The following is a 22701-nucleotide window of genomic DNA, read 5'->3' as shown; positions in this document are numbered from 1 at the left end:
CTCTTACCCAGAAGGCAGTGGGGCAGTAAGTCGGAGCGCAGAACGGTCCTTGGCTGTGGTTCAGGACAGCCAGGTACTCAGAGGCCAGAGGGAGGAGGGGTGGGGGGGCTGGGGGGGGGCAGCTTTCCTGGCAGCCACACCTCACTGACAGGCAGATGACACCTTCTGGAGAGTCCCAGTGTCACAGGTGTGTCACACAGCTCTTTCCCCCCCTCGCCTAATGCATGAGCTCTAATAAATGCATAAATACATATGTAAATGCCCCCTGACTGGGAAATTGGACTTGTTCTGAGCGTTGCTGACTGCTGAGGCTGTTGTTAGGGAAGTGATTTTCCTTCAGAGGAAAGCAATAATTACATTACAGAAAGCTTTGCCAAAGGATCGCCGCTTGTTTTGGAAACTCAAAATGCAGTCGTTACAAGGTCGCGGTCGCTTGGTCTGATTTGCTAATCAGAAGCAGTGGGCCACGAAATCCAGGAGAATGTGCTTTTGGGGGACTACGTCGCCCTGTGCCTCTCCTGCCGACGCGCGGTTGTACATCTGCTCATGCATATGCATGCCTGGGCTGAACGTGGTAAAGCAGGCTGGGGACCGAGCAAATCAGGCCAGTTAGGTATTCCGCCTAATTTAGTAAAACACGCCTTAATTGCAGCGCTCCTCCTCGCGTGAGGACGTTAAGAACCGAGAGCAGGTGGGGTTGCTGATATGGTCCCGCACACGTCCTGTAAAAGGTATGTTAATAAGGAGCTCTCTCCCTCCCAAGCACCAATCAGAGCCAGCCAGCCAGCAGAGCCAGGAGAGGAAACAGGCCAATCAGAATAAGACAAGAGAGGGTCCAAGCGTCTTCCATCCAACAATTTTTCTTTTCTCAACAAACTAAGTGGCGAAGTAGTGATCAGGTTTGCGCATCAACACAGTAATCGCAGTCCTGGAGGACGTCAGAGAGGAACCTCAGCCGCGTGGCCACAGGTCAGTCATTCCGCTGGCTGTGGTAAGGCCACTCTCTACAATTCCTCGCATCTTTTCCAAATGTAGGTTCCAGGAATTTCGCGAGACACGCTTCGTACTCTGCGCCGTCTGCAGGGCTGGATGCTATTACCCAGCATGCACTGCTTTAGACAGGCCTGCATTATGTCTACTAATCAAATCTCATTTATTTTCACATAAATGAAAAGTCTGATTTGTTTTACTGAAAGGACTCAGGATTTCTATTGACCAATCTGTCACCAGCTAGCAGTCAGTATTACGAAACACCATGCCGTATTTTCTTTCACATCACCCGCTAGTCGTTTTGCTAAACCTAATTAATTTAATTTGTCAAGTCACTGCATTTTTTTTTTGTCTCCTTGGTGTTACTAACTCTCAAGCCTCACCACTGCATCTGGTGAACCTTAATGAGGTTTTAAAATATGGACATAATTAATACAGGTAGTGGCACATTACCACATCACTTAGGCAACATTGAAGCAATTTATCATTATTTTTTTTTTTAATTCAAGATTATCCCTCACAATTAGGCATCCGTGCATTTTAATTGGTTTTTGGATATTATTCTGGGCAGAGCTTGTTCTTTCATCTTGTAATGGTCAAATAATTTGGACTGAATAATGAACACCCCCCCCGTACGCGGTGCGGACAGGTGGAACGTTCCAGGTGACAGATGGCCGGGCCGGGTCCTGGAGCTCGGGGCGAGACGGCCCCTCTCATCCCCCGCTCCGGGGTCCCGGCGTGGGGGGGGGGGGCGTGGCCATCAGGCCTTAACGAGCTCCGCGTCCCCTTCCCTTCAAAGCCAAACGTCTTTCATAATTAGGCCACAGGAACCGCCGGGGGCCGGAGGATATTTCGGAAGGGAGAGACACACGCCCTGCTCCACCACACCTAATTGACACTGAAATCTAAACTTGGCGAAGACCGGGGTCCTCAGCTGTTTCTTTTTTTCTTACTCCCCGTCCCCCTCCCCCACCACCCCCTCACACTCCCAGTGATAGCTTGAAGACACATTCCCTTTGCTTATTCTCTTTTACTTTAAGTCCCTCAGTCTCAATCTGGAGGAGACATTTTATGACGATTCAGACGGCAAGGAGTGCATTTGCATTTCTGAGGAAGAAATAAAAAGGAGCCAGCCAGTCTCTCTCTCTCTCTCTCTCTCTCAGCTAGATGTATCTGCTTAGCTATAATCTGGACAGAGGATGGCTATTATCAGTTTTATTAGATGGATAAATGTATGGAGAATTTTATGTGAGCACAACAACTTGTTTTCCAGGCATTCTGAACACAATAGCCAATACATATGGTGCATATAGAATGTTCCACATGTAGTGCATGCAGAATGTTCTACATGTAGTGAATATAAAATGTTCTACACGTAGTGCATATAGCATGTTCCACATGTAGTGCATATAGCATGTTCCACATGTAGTGCATATAGAATGTTCTACATGTAGTGAATATAGAATGTTCTACATGTAGTGCATATAGAATGTTCTACATGTAGTGCATATAGAATGTTCTACATGTAGTGAATATAGAATGTTCTACATATAGTGCATATAGAATGTTCTACATGTAGTGCATATAGAATGTTCTACATGTAGTGCATATAGAATGTTCTACATGCAGTGAATATAGAATGTTCTACATGTAGCGTATATAGAATGTTCTACATGTAGCGCACATAGAATGTTCCACATGTAGCGCACATAGAATACTGTTTTAATGGTACAGCCAAGCTCAGTGGCCTGAAGGTAAATGTAACACATGTTCAATGCCCGTGCCTAACCATGCCATATTCTAGTGCAATGCATGCAGTTCAATCAGCTCAGATCTCAGGGCTGAACCAAAATGACTGATTTGGATAATTGCCCTACAACAGACTCTATGGGTAGTATTTTCTCCATGGGAAGCTATTGAATGCCTTCAAATATGCAGCGAACATTGAATTAAGAATACCCCTCATTTGCTTTACACAGAGTCATGTAGAGGTTGTGTTCAGCAAAAAGGAGTGAATGCGATTAATTTTCATCAAATTGTCTGTCGTGTGCGTAAATTAAAATGGCAGATGGTGAGACGGTGTTCTGATATTATGGTGAGCCATATAAAGCGGTAAATAAGTATTCATTTAACGTTGCATCCTCAGAAGACTGAGAAGAAGTGTTCTCTGTAAGAAAATTAAGCTGCATTTTTTTAGGCATTACCGTCTTCCCGCTCAGAACACAAACAGCCTCCTTTCACGCGACGGAACAAAATGGCTGCCGTAAAAGAGACAGGAGCAATCTCACAGTTCCGAAATGTCTGTGCAACAGTGTCGATTACGTTATCCCAAACACATTTCTATTTCAGTCTCTGTCTGCTCAAGTGTGACAGCCTCTGATTTATACAGCTGAAGGCTCCAAAGGAAGTTGTACTATAAAACTAATTTGCAGTATTTCACCTCCTTGTCTGGGCTTATATTTTAACAGCTGATAGAAGCGGTACTGAAACAGAACTCAAACGGGCATTTTGTTTTGTGAGTAGCAATATCGCACACCTGGTTAGCCTAGTACCTGTCTTCACTTTGGCTTACTTTAATGTTCAATGTGCTTTGGCTTCAAAGGTGACTGCTCACCAGAAAATAATAATAATGTAGGCACAAAATACAAAAATGTTTCTTTTTCTTGTTGCTTTTTAAAGTGTGATGCTGCAAACTCAATACACTAAGCCCATCTATTTCATATTGGACATCACTTGAGGGGGAAAGGTTGTCTTCTAAAACATACTTTCCAAATGCACAGAGTGCTAAAGAGGGTAATACACCAGAGAGAGAAAAGATGTGTCCACTCAAATCACCACACATATCTGCAGGGATTTTTAATGGCCATATTATATATAATATATTATATTACAGACTCACTGCCTGAGATAGATTTTGTTCCCATGGTCTGGGACTCGTTTGGTGAACAAAGCATTTTACCTCTAAAACCATCAGCGCTACCAATAAAATCCATTTTCATAACATTATAAATTCATAGGCTGAAATCGAAGATTAATCTGTGTGTCCGTCTAATGTAAACCTGTGTGCCCTTCAGTCAGAATTACTTAGGATGCAGCAAACCTTAATGGCATCATTTCCAATACGACATGGGAAACATCGCCCCCAAGGGCCAGATACACTCATACAGGATGAGACGGGCAGCATCATCTAAATCCCCGTGGTAACCCGGGGGGGAAGGCATTCCATTTGTTCCTCCCAGAATGCAACGGGAGGGCAGCTTCGGTTCACGGGTTTCGGGGGGGGTTGGGCGAGCGCACCTGCATCTCAATGTGGACCGCGGTCACACGGCAGGGAGAGGGGGACTCGGGTGTGTGAAAGTGCTTTGTTTAGCGTTCCATTAAATTATGGTCCCCCCTAACAAAAACAGGTGCTGTCCCTGGTGCTGAACCAGCAGCACTGACAGCGCTGTCCCTGGTGCTGAACCAGCAGCACTGACAACGCTGTCCCTGGTGCTGAACCGGCAGCACTGACAGCGATGTCCCTGGTGCTGAACCGGCAGCACTGACAGCGCTGTCCCTGGTGCTGAACAGGCAGACAGGACGGGAAGAGACCTGGGCATGATCCGGGATGCACGGTCTGCCTGCAGATGTGTTTACAGTACAGGTGTGCTGAGGCTGGGCTGGCTAATGCCATCTAGCCTGCAACAGCACAGCTAAAGCTAGCCCATACAGAGAATAACGCTAACACAACAACACAGCTAAAGCAAGACCATAAAGAGGCTAATGCTAATGCAACAAGACAGCTAAAGCAAATCCATAAAGAGGCTAACGCTAACGCAACAGCACAGCTAAAGCAAGCCCATAAAGAGGCTAATGCTAACACAACAACACAGCTAAAGCAAACCCATAAAGAGGCTAATGCTAACACAACAGCACAGCTAAAGCAAGACCATAAAGAGGCTAACGCTAACACAACAGCACAGCTAAAGCAACCCCATAAAGAGGCTAACGCTAACACAACAGCACAGCTAAAGCAAGCCCATAAAGAGGCTAACGCTAACACAACAGCACAGCTAAAGCAACCCCATAAAGAGGCTAACGCTAACACAACAGCACAGCTAAGGCAAACCCATAAAGAGGCTAATGCTACAACACAGCTAATGCAAGACTATAAAGAGGCTAGCAAGCACCTGCAACATAAAGAGGTAACGACACAACGCGTAAGCAAACCCATAAAGAGATGCTAACGCTAAGCACAAGAGCAAGCACAGCTAAAGCAAACCTACATAAAAACAGAGCTAAAACCGCTAACTAACACAACAGCACAGCTAAAGCAAACCCATAAAGAGGCTAATGCAACAGCACAGCTAAAGCAAACCCATAAAGAGGCTAATGCAACAGCACAGCTAAAGCAAGACCACAAACATGCTAATGCTAAATGATGAGTAAGTGAACTAAATGTTCTTCTCCATTTCAAACAAACTCCAGCTGAGCACAGGGATTTGATTAGTCTCACTTCTGCAGTATAGTTTGGAATCCAGTGCAGTTTAACATTAGCACAAGTAATTACCTACTGAGCCAGGTAATGCTTTCTTAAATTCAATTAGCTTTTTTTTTTTAAAAAGCACCGTTCATGGCAATATCTGCTGGATGAAGGTGTGGAGTATGGTGATTGTTGAACACACAACATTTTTTTACTTTATTTCCAGAGGGCAGAAAACAACTCTGACTAATACGAAAGGTCATGGGCTGGGCCGGGTCTTGCAAGGAAAAGAAAAACAAAAAAAACACAGAGTAGCGATTTGTTGTTGTCTCAACTTGTTTGTTGACACAAGTATCCTGCAACTTCAAAGATGATTAATAGCGACAGCACTGTTCTCTGGCTCTCCCCCCCCCCCCCCCACCGCCCCACCCCCCGTGACTCCCGCCTTGTCCTGGATTGATTCGGGGAGGACTGGCCCCAGGGGGCAGGTGGGCGATTAGGGTGAGGGACGAGGGTATGTTCCATTCTGAAAGGCGTCGGCTGGGGACGGTGCAGCGGGAAGGGGTGAGGACTGGTGGGGTGGGGGGTGGGAGGGGGTGTGCAAGGACAAGCTGCAGAGAGAAACCACATTCATCCTGCTACTCTCTACAACTGCACATACCCATATATAGAGTATAGACATGCGCCACACACACACACAATATATGTGTATATATATATATATATATATGGAAAGAAAGAGAGAGAGAGAAGCCTATCTAATGCACTGCGTAAAGCCAGCCCCTGTGTAGCAGAGCTGTGTGAGAGTTCAGTGAAATATTTCAATTATTTAAATGCAATTCAAAGAGCAAACGCTGCCAAGATAAAGAAACCCCGCTTTTTTTCCCTTTTCTTTCACAGGTGGAAAAGCCTGCCCCCTCCCCCCCCCTCTCTCTCTGATCAGGGTAACCCCCCCCCCGCCTGTGTGTGATCGGGGGTTACAGACGGTTAGCGGTAGCAGCTTCTCCCCCCTTCCCGCGTCTGCTAATGAGATGGAGCAGAAATCGGCGAGCTAATGCTGTTAGCGCCGCACCGCGCGTCTCCTGGGAGCGTTTCTTACAAGGGGAGAGAGGGTATGCAAATCAGGGGACGGGGGGACGAGGGGGGGGGGATGGAGGGGGGCGGGAGGAGTTGGGATAGAGAGAAGACAGCTGGCAGCAGGGACTTAATTTCACCGATAAGGCAAAGACACGGTGCGCCATCGTCGTTGTTGTCGCGGGTAACGGGACTGGCGGGGTGGGGGGGGGGGCGGCCGACGTCCTGTTTTCAGAAAGGCCGAAAGTATGCCGGAGTGCCATCTGAGGCCACCGTCGGCCATCGTCACGGTGACGGGCGGACCCGCCGCGGCAGACAGAGCTCAGCGTGACTCCACCCCCCCCCCTTCCCTCTGAGGAGGACAGCGGCGGCGGCACTAAGACCATAATCCCATTCACAGCCGGGCTCCATTCATTCCGCTTAATTTTATGCGGGAGAGATGATTTCCCCCGAGGCCGGTCTCACCCAGCCGCTCTGTGTGAGCGAGAGCCACTCCGGGCCAACGAGGAGCCGTTCCTCACCGTCCATTTAGCGGGACAAATCCCAAATTTATACCATTCTTACAGTCTTTCCCCCACCCCCAGGTTTCCTCCCAGACAGGAACGCAACAAGACCCCCCTCCCACCTGGAGATTTCAGGGCGTATTCCATGCTAATTATAAACTTATTACGCTGCGTAAAATATTGAGGTTCCTGGCGGGAGGGTTTGTTCTCAGGCAGATTTTAATTATGCCGGTTTCCCCGCTGCGGGCCCCAGCAGCAAGGCTGTTACGAGCGGCGTCGCTGTCTGTGGCTGCCCGCGGGGAAGACGCTCTGAGACTCAGACCTCAAAGGGAAGATTCAATATGCAACAGCCAACATGTGTACAGCGGGTGTAAGCGGACGCTAATGACAAGCATACATCACCCGCCCGGAAACCCACCCAGGAGACTCGCAGTGTTTCTCACGCCACACCTGGCTACTCGTAGACGCCTGGCGACTCTCCAGAGACCGATAACCAACTGTAGAATGCACCACGTTCTCAGAGAGAGCGCCTTTATAGTCTAAGGCATTCCACAGTCTAAAATATATTTAACCATACGTTATTTAAAATACACTTAAATAATGTATGGTGGAGCTGCTATTATAGTAATAATAATAATAATATGAATAATAGTAATAATAATAACTAGTGTACGATGGGCTTGTATCACTGAGATTGCTGGTTTGATTCCTATGTGGGGCGCTGCCGTTGTTCCACCTGAGCAAGATGCTTTACCTGAACTGCTTCTGCAAACACACAGCTTCATACATATCTTTCATATGTTTAAAAGAAAAGGTTGCAGTGGATACGAGCGTACTCTAATTGCAAAGCTTAAAAATATTATTATTACTTTTGAGTCGGTGAATGGGTGGACGAGCGCAGAGTCTCACCGTCTGTTTTGAGCGTGAGCGGAGTGGGCGGGCTGAGCACCCGGGCGTTGGTCACCGGGTTCTTCACCAGACAGATGTAGCTCCCCACGTCCGAGGGCTGCACCTTGGAGATGTACAGGTTCCCCGTTTCCTGGGAGACGAAGCGTCTGCTGTCCTCCACCACGAACGACGGGAACTCGTTGAACACCCACCCGTACGTGATCTCTGGAGAAAGCGAAACGAAACGAAATGAAACGAACGAAACAAAACAAACGAAAAAAGCACACACAACAAACCCTGAGATGATCATTTCATTACTTACTATCAAGTTCACATGGATGTATTTCTCAAGATATACAATGCATTAGATACCACTACTGATGATTAAGACAATGCATATTTCTCATTTCACATCTGGCAAAAAAAGGAAACTGGTCAACATTTACTCATTATCTGATCATGTTTCCAACTGTCATCTTATTTTAAAAATAAATAAATAAATATTCAAAGGCAGAAAGTCTCAAGATACCCTCAAAAGGTAGAAAGTCTTGAGGTACCCTAAAAAGGTAAAACGTCTTGAGGTACCCTCAAAAGGTAAAATGTCTTGGGGTACCCTCAAAAGGTAAAACGTCTTGAGGCACCTTCAAAAAGATTAAAATAAGTAGACCTCGGGCGTGGGATTTAAAAACACAGTCATCCTGAAACGGCCTGAGCGGAGACAGTAGCAAACGGTCCGGATCGTGTGAAGTGTGAGCCCAGAGACACCGTGCCGGTCGAGTCTGACACGTCTGACATTTGTCGCCGCCGTATCCCCCGGTTACGTGGCTGAATTCGGGAAGCACTCCCTTCAGCATCGGCAGGAAATACGAGGACGGGATCTGAGACTTTAATCGAGGCGCACCTCCGCACCAGCGGCACCGCTATCCACGCGGAAAACACCCGCCGACTGCAGACCAGCCCACGCACCAGAACCGCCGTCGATTTCAAAAAAGCTTTTAACTTCACATTCTGATTTAGATTTACACTTTAAAAAATATGAGCGTTAATATTCAAGCGGGTTTTCTCTTAATTTATTTATGTTAGACGGCTAGGAATGCAAATTTCCAGTGTGGTTTATGACACAGATGAGCGTGTAAATAAACAAAACTCTGTCTTGTCAGAATGAACTTCAAAACACATCGCAAACTAGTCTGAAATATAGTGTTATGTGTTTTTGCAACAGCACAAAATCCCTCAGGTTATGAAGAGTATGTTAATTCTGATTGGTACAAGTTTATGCGGGAAAGAAATAAACAAAAAAGTAAATTGAGTACATGCTGCCTTCTGTCATAAATCTATGAATGCCAGACACACACAGACAAAAATTGTGTAAAATTGAAATCAAAACATTTATAATTATAATATACAAAGTAAAACTAAAAAGTATGTTTTACTCAAATGGTTTGAGAACACAGGTTGTTGCAATTTGTTTGAGTAGGGCAGCTTAATTTGATCAAGCATTCACTGGTCTTTAACTTATAAGTTAAACTCTTCATCTCTAATTAATTGAGTTAGAATGACATTCCTTTGTGACATCTGAGTCTACTCAATTAACGGAGTAAAACTGCATTTATGTTCTACACTGGCTATCCGGGGGTTCAGGCCTGGTGTTTGCTCAGTTCCTTGTTTTTGCTCTGTCTCTTACTTTGCTACTCTAAAAACCATCTTTGTGACAGTTCTCTGCAAAAAGCATGATACATAAAATTGAATTGAATCAGGTACAGAGTGTCACGACAAATAATATGTTGTATGGTTTCTATGGTGATTTATCAGCCAATTATGCTTCCTCATAGAGAAACATTCCATAGGCTTCTACACATCTCCTTATTCAACTCATGTTGTCCAGGCAACGGGGGCAGAGACAACACTTTCAGTCATGAGCAGGCACTATTGTGAGCTGTCTCCTCTGATTGGTCTTCAGTCAAGGCTCTTTAAACACTGGACCAATGAGACAGCAGGAGAGCACAAGCTGAGGGTCATGTGAGGGTCATGTGTAAGAACTGAGGCATAAATGGTACAAGTATCTGCTATAGTTTACAGTCACACAAATGAACAGGCTCAAATAATCAACCAAAAACAGTTTTTTAATGTGAATTCAAGTGAGACTGTTCTTCAGCCTAGCCTGGGTCAGTGGTGTCTCATCATGACCTTTCTCCCAGCTCAGACCTGTTTACTTAGCTTACTGTATTTGCACTTGCGTGACACAGCGTATTCTTTTCATAAATGGATCTGAAGTATATCAGACTTGTTGCTGAAATGTGTCATATCTTTAAAATGGACTCACTGTTCCTTTGTGTTGTTCTGAGTGTGACACTTCATTTCCTGCCTCGCACCCATATATGGCAGGCTAGCTCTGCCCCTGAGTGCACAATAATAATAATAATAATAATAATTATTATTATTATTATTATTATTATTATTATTATTAATAATATTATTATTATTATTATTATTATTATTATTATTATTACATTACATTACATTACAGGCATTTAGCAGACGCTCTTATCCAGAGCGACTTACACAACTTTTTGCATAGCACTTTACATTGTATCCATTTATACAGCTGGATATATACTGAAGCAATGCAGGTTAAGTACCTTGCTCAAGGGTACAACGGCAGTGTTTTACCCGGGAATCGAACCTGCAACCTTTCGGTTACAAGCCCAGTTCCTTACTCACTGTGCCACACTCCGTCCTATATTAATAGCACTCCTCCGTATTAATATCATTATTATTATTATTATTATTATTATTAGTGCAGTCTGCGTGGGGTGTGCCTGTTAAGGGTAAGAGTGTATGTTGTGCTCATTCAGCCCGAGGGACGAGGCGGTTTGGAGTTAGGCACTCTCTCAGACGCTGGGACGTTAGGCCTTCAGAATGAAGCGGGGTTTGATGAGAGCACTCGAGATTACACACTATCTGTCTGAGGGCCCAGAACTGGCCCTGACACGCGGGCACTTCCTGAATTGGACTGTTATAAATGCGCCCTTCCCTTAATGCGGAGGAAGAACTCCCGAAACAAAACGACTCTGACAGGAATTTGGTTCAGGGTTATCGTTTTATTATTCAGTTCAAACTGGCTCTCAGCTGGGGTTACTGTGCTGATAAATCACGAGAAGACTGCATTTTATTGTCTTTTTTTATTTTATTTTTTTTTATAGCTTCAAGCCCCATTTGTCAAACTGAATGCTAAGTCGTCTGATATGATAAACCATGAATATTTATCTTGCAAACAATACACCCTTTGTTTGTCTCGTTTGGAATCTGCCTAATGAAGTGTCATCAGATATTTACTGCAACAGTGCCTTCTGAGTCCGGTCCCCTTGCTGTTGAAAACAGGCTCCCTGAGGACCTTCTCTAATTGGCCAGTTATTAGCACACGTGGTAACGAGCACAAGCGACTGATTAGTTTCTGAAACTGAAGAGTAATTATTCTAAAATGTAATAATTACTATGTTTTGACGTTTGGATAAATCAGGAGTGCTAGTAAAATGGTGGAAATCAGCTGCGCAGGTAAGGTTGTGTTTACACACACACACACACACAAACACACACACACACACACACAAGCACATGCACACACACACACACACAAACACATGCACACACACACACACACACACGCACGCACACACACACTCTCACAAGCACACACACACACACCCACAAGCACACACACACACATATCACTTGAGGAAATAATAAAGCAGCAAGTGCCCCTCCTGCAGAGTTGCAGGCTATTTGTGCACTCAGCACTCTACATACTGTACACTGCACATACTAAATATATCTCAGCCACAAGGAAATTTTATTTAGAGCTCCCAGGAAAAAAAAAAAAAGTCATACAGTTGGCCGTATAAAAAATGAAGCAAACCGGTAATTTAGCATTTGTGGCAGGGCTGAAAATTCAGTTTATACCTTAAAGTCGATTCATATTGCCGGCATCTACAGTAAAGGCCAAAATTCAGACACAGGAAAACCTTCATATACATTCACAGGCCCAAAGGCCCCATGGCCCCCCACCAGCCCTCAGGCCTTACAATTTAGAGAAAAACGTTGATCACAAAAAAAGGGCAATGTCCATGCCCCACTGCATGCTGTTGTGCTTCAGGCGGGCCTATGATGGGTCACCTCATTTTGGGCATGGCTGCCAGTGTTCCTGAACGAGGGGCTGTCCTGCACGTTCAGGATCGGCTCACTGTAGCGGGCGGCCGAGCTCTGGCCAGCCCCGAGGTGGGGGCGTCTATTGGGCGAGGATTTGGGGACGCAGTACGGGGAGAGGTGGAGCAGTTCAGGAACACGCTGATGGAGTGCTGTTTCCTGCACAGCTCCGGACGCGTCTTCATTTCTCCTAATTAATCTAACAGGCGCCCGCGGTTCCTCCATATGGCCCGTGCAACTACCCCCCCCCCCCCACCCCCCCCCCCCACCCCAACCCCTTTCACGCAGTTAATGAAACATAAGGCTGCTGGTAATGGGGGGTCTGACTGACAAAGGTTCCCCCCCCAACCCCCTTCCCCACCACTTGAATTCCCTGTTGATCACACCAAAGGCTTTGATGAAAACTGCTATTTAAGCAGAAGGTGTGAATAACACACCAGGTGCAGTGCAGCCATTTAAAAAGCCCCCTCCCCCCCCCCCCCCAATCCCACCCACTATGGTATGGATGCCCCCCCATTTAAAAAAGGCTTCATTCCTTCGCCGCCCCCCACCCCCCCACACACACACACACCCACCCACCAAGCTATTAAGACCACACATTCCTCCCTCCTGTTACTCCCTTTTATTCTCAGGTAGAGTGATTTATCAGCCCCCTGAGTCCCCCATCAACCACCCCCCCCCCCCCCCCTTCGCCCCAGAACAGCTGGGAACTTGCTGGATTCTGACGGTCACAGTGACAGGCAATATGGCACGATGGCGGTCCTGGAGCTGAAGAGCTCTCAGCAAACAGCCCCGTGGGGAACGGGGACCGGTGCTCAAACAGAGCCGAACTAAAACAAAAGCCGGATGATTCATGGCCTTGCTTTGAAGAAAGAAAAAAAAAAAGTAAAAAAAGAGTTGGCACATGAGGAGGAGCATTAGCAGACACCTCTGGAGCCAGGAAACATGGCTGCAAGCGTTCTGTGCGTTCTGACAGAGTAAACACATGCCTCTCCTATCGGTTATGTCTGTGTGCTGAAACTGAGCCTCTGGCTAGGTACATCACCGCTCATCGGAAGAAGCAACTGCCTGCTGGTTTGTTAGCAAAGCACACCCTGATTTTGGGTTGGTGGGGTTAGCTCGCACTAAGTGTGCCTACCCAAATTCAGGGTGTGAGTCTGGTTAAGTTGGGGCTACCCTGTGTTGGACAGCGGCGATGGCGGCGGCGGTGGAGGGTGAGGGGGGGAGTGGGGGGGGGGGGCGTTACCTGGGGAATGGGCCGGAGGGGAGCACATGAGAACGACGCCCTGTCCCTCGCGCACGGACACGCCCCCTCGCGCTCTGCTGCTGAAGTTCCCCAGATCTGCAGGAGGGGGGGGGGGGGGGGAGAGAAGAGAGAGAGAGAGAGAACGCAAAGCTCAACTCACCACCACAGCACAGTAAAAACACATCGGCAGCTGCACTGACACACACAGCTCACAGAAATCACATCGGGCAGCTGCACTGACACACACAGCTCACAGAAAACACATCGGGGAGCTGCACTGACACACACAGCTCACAGAAATCACATCGGGCAGCTGCACTGACACACACAGCTCACAGAAATCACATCGGGCAGCTGCACTGACACACACAGCTCACAGAAATCACATCGGGCAGCTGCACTGACACACACAGCTCACAGAAACACACGCAGCTCACTGAACCACTCACGAATCACATCGGGCAGCTGCACTGACACACACAGCTCACAGAAAACACATCGGGCAGCTGCACTGACACACACAGCTCACAGAAAACACACCGGGCAGCTGCACTGACACACCCAGCTCACAGAAAACACATCGGGCAGCTGCACTGACACGCACAGCTCACAGAAATCACACCAGGGAGCTGCACTGACACACACAGCTCACAGAGCGGGGAGGCTGAGCACCCGACCGTCTTCCAGTCCAGGCTTCACACCTGGGGGGTCCCATCTTATCCCAAAAGAGCCGGTGCGGGCGCAGGTTTCCTGTTTTATTCCAGCACCAGTACACCTGATTCTACTGATCAAGACCTTGACTAAAGACCATGATTAGTTCATTAGCTGACGTAAAACAAAAATCTGCACCTGCAAGACTGGACACACACTGTAGGTTCCAGACTGCAGGTAGATTATGAGCGTGACTATGAGATGGGCCTAACTGACCTGTTATCACCGTTACATATTACACATGATTATGTTCTTATTTCAGACGTGCTTCCTGTCTCTGTGAAGCCCGTTGCTTGACATACAGGAGGAAAGAGTTAAATTGTATTCGTGATATTTACTTCAGCACTGCTTCTTCAAATAAAAAAAAATTCAGTAAATATCTTTCATGCTAAATTAATTCCGATATCGTATTTTTGTTCCAGGAACTGCAGAATGTGATCTGCAGGTTAAGACTGAAGGAGCAGACCTCAGACCTCCAAGTTTTCCATTAAAGCCTCAACAGCAATTTGCATTTAGATAGTGTACATCACGGCAGCCAATAGGAAGCTCAGCCAGCCTTGAATTAAAACTATTGGCAGTTTACCTGCCCCATGAAAGGCCAACACGCATATATCAAACGAGCGTGATGCTTAAGCTGCCTGTTTACATTACACTCTGTACAACTCCACTTTGTTGCTAGCGTTCACTTGTCCACCACTGCTACACAGTCAATTTAAAGAGTTAAAGTACAACACACAATTTGGATCATCTATATTTATGAAGAAAAAGAAGCTCGCTCTCAAGGTTCATAAAACGGCAGTTTGTCATTACAGCAACTCCAGGTAAATGTATAAGGGGAGCGCTTGTCTTCAACGAGCATCAACAAAGCCGTTTCCATGGCGACGAGCCTTTCCTTTTTAGTGCCCAGGCTACGCCAGCGTGTGTGTGTGTGTGTGTGTGTGCGCGCAAACACAGAACGGCTCCCGGGACACATTAAAGATCTAAATTTCAGCTAATGAAAAAAAGCGGGAGAGTAAGGTCATCGTTTTTCTTCCTTTTCTTCGGCGACGCGCTCTCTCTCTCTTAAAAAGATCAGCAGCGGCGGCGGCCCGCACTCGAGCTGCGCGGTGGCAGAGCTTGATAAATGAAGCCGTGGTCGAGTCCCTTTGATTCGGCACAACAAAGCGCGCGCAGCGTCCGTGAAGGTCAGGCCGAAGAGCAGAAGGCGGCCCGCGGATTACACTAAAAACAAATTAATAACCGAAGAGAAAAAACAAGCACGTGACCGTCCAGACCCACGACGCAACTCACTGCCGCAGACACGTTTCAGCTGGCACCGCCTGCGCATGCGTCCCACTAAACGAAGCACCACCTGCGCATGCGTCCCACTAAACGAAGCACCACCTGCGCATGCGTCCCACTAAACGAAGCACCACCTGCGCATGCGTCCCACTAAACGAAGCACCACCTGCGCATGCGTCCCACTAAACGAAGCACCACCTGCGCATGTGGCCTACTAAACAAAGCACCACCTGCGCATGCGTCCCACTAAACGAAGCACCACCTGCGCATGCGTCCCACTAAACGAAGCACCACCTGCGCATGCGTCCCACTGAACGAAGCACCACCTGCGCGTGCGTCCCACAAAATGTCCCGCAAAGGTCGTCAGTGAGTGAGTGAGTGAGTGAGTGACCACAATTTGCCACGCATAGCCCACAGCACCAGTTCCTGCGCGGCGTGGGAAAAAACCCCTCAATTCCCAAAGGCGGAGAAGGAGAGGCGACAGGCTCCACTCAGTAACACAATGCCCTTAAACAGCACCAGCCATTATGAAGCATAACTGCCACAGAAATTAAGATGTGGTTTTACCGAACGGAAACATCCTCAACCGACGCAAGGCTGCGGCACACAAATCCAGGTTTCAGTAAACTGTTTCTGTAGTTTTCAACTGTAGAATTACACTCGGGTTTGCTGTCCTCTGTTAATATTGCATTCAGGGGCATAACCAGGACCTAAAAAATACCATGATCAAGAGACTCGGCGGGGGGTGGGGGGGTCGGGGGGGCTGGTGGGGTTAGGCTGGGGCGTGCTCTTCTCTCCCTTTAATTTGGTCATTTAACTGAGGATGCATTTTAGGGTGTAAATGCTGTACATATGCCTGTAGATTAGGAGTACATTTGAGAAAATATTAAACACCGTTCATCTCCCTTCTAAATGAAATGCAACTGATGTTCTCACTAAAAAATGACATTAAATATAGGCTTTAGAAACAGACATGTAAGAAAAATACAGAGGACATGACCTCGGTGGTTAATGGCAGCTACGGCCCTGGCTGCATTTTGACTGACGCTTACTCACATAAAAAGAACTCCTCTCGACTGAGGATGTTTTTCAGTTACACATTTGTTTCTGAGTCGGGTACGAAGCGAGCTGTGCGGCGTTCCCGGGAACACAAGCCAGACACACGCCGGGGACAGGCCGTGCCGTCTGGCCGTTATCGAGCGGACTTCACGCAGGGCGCGCAGACGCCGCAGGTAACGAGCGCTCATCGACGGAGGCGTCTGGATAGCGTCCGGATAGCGTCGCTACGGGGCCTGCTGGAACACGACCGCGTCGCCAGCAATCACTGCGTTCATCGGCCCCTTCCCCTTCCCACCACGGGCGGGAACGTCAGCGGTGCAATGCATGCTGGGAGAGGTGCCGGGCACCGTGGTGAAGTGAGGCTTTTCCTTCGTTAGCGGGAGAGATGTGCAGACTGAGGGGAAGTGGCACCCTGGCTCCCCTCATCCTGAAACGCTTGTTGAAGACGGAGGGAAAAAAGAGAAAGAGAAGCGAAAGAAAAAACACACTGGAGCTCAAAGAACGAACGCATATCTTCACAATGTGTGACCGTTTGTGCGAGTGTGTGAGCACGCGTGAGTGCATGCGTGGGTGTGTGTGTGAGTACGTGCGTGTGCATGTGTGAGGGTGCATTTGTGTGTGTGTGTATGTGTATGTGTGTGTGTGTTTGTGTGTGTGTGTGTGTGTGGGTGTGAGCGTGTGTGTGTGTGTGTGTGTGTGTGTGTGTGTGTGTGTGTGTGAGTGTGTGTGTGCGTGTGTAAGCATGTGTGTGTGTGTGAGTAAGTGAACTGCACTTGCAGTTTGAGAAGTTTCACAAGCTAGCAAGCTCTCTAACAGCTCTCCAGACGGAACAGAAACCCGTCATGCGTACAATCTCAGCGCCTGGAGGCCTTACAGGCACATAACTGTACGTGCTGGGGGGTGTGTGTGTGTGTGTGGGGGGGGGGGGGGGTCTGGGAACGCAGACACAATAACGTTGGCTTTCCGAGCCGCCTCGTTCAGAACGCAGAGCTGTCAAAAACCCGCCTTGCCGCCAGTTTCCTCCCTGTTCCGGACGAGCCCTGTTGCGAAAATAGTCCTCGTTTGCGGGGACAGTCCTCGTCCCCGTATCCCATCAGTTACTGGATCAGCCCACGCTCGTTCCCCCCCTACACCCCCCCCTCCACCCCCCACCCCCCACCCCCCCACTGCTGCTGCCTCACACCCATCAGGAACCCTTTTCATTTCCAGCAGCAGCTGTGTTGCCCCGGAAACCTCGTGACACAGTCAGGGGGTCAGGTCAGTGCGCATCCAGAGCCATAACCCCCCCCCCCCCCACTGTAGTGTTCGCACTGCAGCCCTGGACGCAGCTCCCAAACGCACTTCACCCCCACAGGCTGCCCGCGTTCTTCTTCTCCGCTTCCGACGCGGGGGGGGGGGGGGGAGAGACGCGCGGTTCACAGCCGTCGCCTGGAGGTGCGAGCGGCGGGACGTTTCACAGAAGGCGCGTCGCACTTCCTCTGCGAAACAACGCCAGCGCCGATAGGTCGACGTAAAAAGCAATCAGTGCTCCCAGAGAGCTGCTTAGCGCGGTTATTTTCATCGCAGTCACAACAGCAGTCGAGCCTTTCAGGATGTACAGGCATATAACAGCTTGCAGCTGATGCACCAAAGTGATTAAAGTAGGATGGAAAGAGACTTTTATTACCACAGAACTTCAGTGGACTGTGATCCTGAAATTATTCATCTTTTTTTTTTCTTCCAAAAACAGCTGAACTGCATTTCATTGGCTGTGACTGCTGTTGAAAGCAAGGCCCACCTGTATGTTGAAGCTAGCTCATATTTATAAAATTTGCACAGCTATTCCTACTCATATTTTACTGTCTCACACTACATCCTTATACCAGAGCAGCTCATTTCAAACATTCAATTTTGCCATGGACTTGTGAAGTACAATTATAATAGTCTACTTGCATTTGGAACTTACCATTATTGAAAGTGCACTTGTGTACTTGCATTTGGAACTCACCATTGTTAACAGTGTACTTCAATTTGTAAAGTAGCATCATGAATAGTGTACTTGCATTTGTACATCACTATTATAAAGAGCGCGCTTTCATTTGTAAAGGTCCACTGTAAATATAGTGTGATTGTACTTGGCAAGATGGAGAGTCTGTTTAATTCAGCCTCTTGGATCTAGACACAGGGCGTTCTACGCCTCAGTGAATGCCAGCACTTGTTATATTAGAGAGGTATAAAAAAAAAATATCCGAAAAGCAGTGCCCTGTGCGACTGGGTCAGGAGGAATCAATGTGTCCAGCTGCTGATTCGATGTTTTGTTTCCTACACCCTGCAGGCACTTGAAACCTATTTTGAAAAAAGGAAATAGAAAAATCGAAGACCCTGCGGTTTTTTTCAAAGATAATGCAAGCGAAGGCAGGACAGGTACGGGGGGGTGGCCCGGGGAAGTGTAAGTGGGCGGTGCCCCACTGGGCCACGTGAACCAGCCAATCAGCTCGCCCTCGAGGGTGTAATCCAGCGTCGCCGTGCCACCGTAAAAGGAGGTCAAGATCAAAGGCTGATTCCTCCATGAAAAATGTGACCGCAAGAGCCTTGTCTAACTCACACAGAGAGAGAGAGAGAGAGAGAGTGCAGGGAACGAGCAGAGAGCGTGCAGGGACATGAGCACGGAATGCACAGAGAATGCACACGGAATGCACAGAGAATGAGAATGGAATGCACAGAGAATGCGCATGGAATTCAGGCAGAATGCACACTGCATGCACAGAGAATGCACAGAGGAAGCACAGAGGAAGCTGAGGGAATGCACAGAGTAAGCTGAGGGAATGCACAGAGGAAGCTCAGGGAATGCACAGGGGAAGCTCAGGGAATGCACAGAGAATGCACAGAGGAAGCTGAGGGAATGCACGAGATGCCAGGGAAGCTCAGGAATGCACAGGATGCCAGGAAGCTCGGATGTACAGGAGCTCAGGAATGCACAGGATGCACAGAGGAAGCTCAGGGAATGCACAGGGAATGCACAGGGGAAGCTCAGGAATGCAGAGGAAGCTCAGGGATGCACAGGGAATGCACAGAGGAAGCTCAGGGAATGCACAGGGAATGCACAGAGGAAGCTCAGGGAATGCACAGAGAATGCACAGAGGAAGCTCAGGATGCCAGGATGCACGAGAAGCTCGGGATGCCAAGATGCCAGAGGAAGCTCAGGAATGCCGAGAATGCACAGAGAATGCACAGAGGAAGCTGAGGGAATGCACAGAGGAAGCTGAGGATGCCGAGAAGCTCAGGAATGCACAGAGAATGCACAGAGGAGCACAGAAAGCTGAGGAATGCAAGAGTAGCTGAGGGAATGCACAGAGGAAGCTCAGGGAATGCCAGGAAGCTCAGGAATGCACAGAGATGCACAGAGGAAGCTGAGGAATGCGAGAAGCTGAGGATATGCCAGAGTAAGGGGGGAGGTCCTCCTGGCGTTCCTGCAGCAGAGGAAACGCACCAGCTTTAGCGGGCCGCGGGCGGGTGCGAGCGAGGAGGAGAGGAGGGAGGAGGGAGGGGCGCGGAGATAACGAGCGGTCGGGGAGCCGCCGGTGATGTCACCGCCGCGCCCGCTGATTTATCGGGCCCCCGTCGCCGGCGCCTCCTCGCTCCGCGCGTCAGAGCTTCGCCCCGGCCGCCCGCCAATTCCGCGGCGACGTATGAATTATGGCTAATCAATACTTCCTCCTGTAGCCCAAATGAGAAAACAGATTTAGCTCAGAGTTCTGACCATAAAGAGGAAGGAGGGAGGGGGGCGGGGAGGGGGGGGCGTACGGAGATAAATAAATGAATAAATGAAATCTCTCGCGATCTTGACACCGCGGCACACAGATAGTGCCCCAGGCAGGGGGGGATTTTATGTTCAATTTTTTCCCGGAGATGGGGCGGTAAATCGCACAGACAGGCCGCATCACTAAAAACGAAAATATTTATGGGGGAGTCGCCGGAATGGAGCAAAAAATAAAATAAAATAAAATACATTTTAAAAACAAAAAAATACAAGAAAATGGCCGGTGTTGAAGAGCACTGCTGCCAAAAATAAATAAATAAACAAACAAACAAAAGGGGATCAAGGAGACAGGAAACAGCACGACAGAGAGACAGGAAGACGCAGGGAAGGAAGACTCCGACCGAGGCGAACCGCTTTCTTGCACCCCCTCCCTTCCCCCCCCCCCGGCGCTTGCTTACACTGTAATCCCAGACAAAAAAAAAAAACAGGAAAAATCAATCCTCATACATCACTCATAACGCACGGGCTGACACGTGAACAGATAATAATCTGCCTCGTTTGCATGCAGTGCAGGGCTCTGTTCGCCATTAACAGGGATTTAGGAGCTGGTTCAATCTAAGCTCTTTGTAGGGGTTGGAGCTTTCGGGGCTATTAAAAGCGGTAATCAAGGCCTACCCTGGTTTCACTGCACACCCACAGGGCTTGCGAATCAGTCCCAGGAGCTCGGTTCTCATTGGACGGGGAGAGAGATTTCGGCTCCCGTTCGAAGGCAAGGACGGTCTGCTGTCTGAAGCTGTGAGGTTCGCCACGGTTTTCTCACAGCTGCTGTCAGGAAGTTAGCCAATTAGTTTGAAATGTGAAAAAAGAAAAGCAAAAAGTGCCAAGATAAGCAAAGGCTACTGCAGTATAATGATAATTTATAGCCATGTGAGCGACGTGAATCAAATTTCTGTGTGTAGAATTGAATAACGTGCTCGGCAATTTCACATCCATAGGTACGTGGAAACTACAGGGAAATGACAGATAATCTCTCCACGTAGTATTCTGAAAGAAGACACGGATGTACGGTATGTCAACATACAAACAAGCATGAAAGGAGATGCTCCTTTGCGTACAAAAATTGGCCTGTCAAGGAAAACATTAATAAAAACATCACACACTATCAGGCCAATAAAACACACAATAAATCTCCCTTCATATTAAACGTAGACTGTGGATGTAGGCCATTCCCTTCAAAGCATGTTAATTAGTAGTAATTAACAGGTGGCACAGCTCGAAATATAAACATTATGAGAGTATTGCTCATGTACTTATGAGTATTGACTATACGCATGTTCACTATAGATGCAGGCTCATTAACAGAAGCGACGATTGCTCACGCACTGAGTACTCATTAACAGAAGTGAAGTGACAAGCATCAGTGACTCAGGCTCAGGCTGGCTATGAATGATAACTTTAAATCTGGAATCTGAATTAGCATTAGCACAACCCTGGCCCTGGAGAGCCAGGAGCTCAGTGGGCTCTTCTTTCCATCTTATAATCAGCACCCAAATTAGACCCCGAGTCACCAGTGAACCAGTGAACCAGGTGTGCAATCACCTGCTCTAATTGATTCATTAATTGCAGATGAACAATGAAATCCAGCAGAGCCCGTGGCTCTCCGGGACCAGGTTAACAGACTCCTGAATCAGCAGGTGCTTTTGTGCTGCGGCCATTTTGGGTTCGGACACCATTCGGCTGCAGCTTCACCACACCGCCAGAACAGCTTCACTCACACCGGTCACTTCAGACCGCACCGCCAGAACAGCTTCACTCACACCGGTCACTTCAGACCGCACCGCCAGAACAGCTTTACTCACACTTTCACTCACTCCAACTTGTGTTCTTAATTAGTGCCTCAGCCCAAATCATTTACATGAACTTATAAGCACAGGAATTACAGCTAAAGACTAGTGTACGAGTGGCCAGACAATGCTGTAGCTAAATAGGTCAATTGGAAAGTGTTAATTAGCTAATGGTGTCAGGGTGACTGGGGGAAGAAAACCCTGCTTATACAGTATACTGGGTTCACAGGAAGAAATACTGACAGCAGCCAATAAGGAGGCGGAGCCATTTCTTTTCCTCCCTCACCCCTATTGGCTAATGGCGTCACAAAGGGACATCAAAGGCAGTGGCATAAGCAGTCCTTGACATTACACAGTCCTTGAGTAAAACACAGTGTTATTGTCTAGACAACAAACCATACAGCATCTACAGAGAAACTGGAAAAAATAAATATATAATTTTTAAAAAGCAATTTGTCAGAAATAAAATAAACCCATCTTTAAAATACAGTGATGATAGCAGGTCCAATGAGACCTTGCTTTTTTTACATGGACACATGCACGTGCGGACCACACACACACACACGTACATACACGCACACACTCACACACACGCGCACACACCACAAACTCACACACGTTTGCATGAAGCAATGCATGGGTGACCGGAAGAAAGAAACTGCTCCTAATCACAGGCTTGGCCCTTAACGCAGGGTCCGTGC

General features: G+C 47.8%; 1 protein-coding gene across 1 annotated transcript in view; it reads right to left on the bottom strand.

Annotated features, from left to right (window-relative positions):
* Positions 1-22701, bottom strand: part of cntn5 (contactin 5) — a 205952-nt gene that overhangs the window by 63613 nt on the left and 119638 nt on the right. The window contains exons 6-7 of the mRNA XM_064301519.1: positions 13367-13462; positions 7939-8142 (exon numbers count right to left, since the gene is read on the bottom strand). Of these exons, the coding sequence (XP_064157589.1) occupies positions 7939-8142; positions 13367-13462 (300 nt within the window). The remainder of the gene's footprint in view (positions 1-7938; positions 8143-13366; positions 13463-22701) is intronic.

The sequence above is a fragment of the Anguilla rostrata genome, chromosome 12, assembly GCF_018555375.3.
Source record: "Anguilla rostrata isolate EN2019 chromosome 12, ASM1855537v3, whole genome shotgun sequence".
Classification (NCBI taxonomy): domain Eukaryota; kingdom Metazoa; phylum Chordata; class Actinopteri; order Anguilliformes; family Anguillidae; genus Anguilla; species Anguilla rostrata.
The sequence above is the reverse complement of the archived record's forward strand: the minus strand, read 5'-3'. Positions and strand labels throughout refer to the sequence as shown.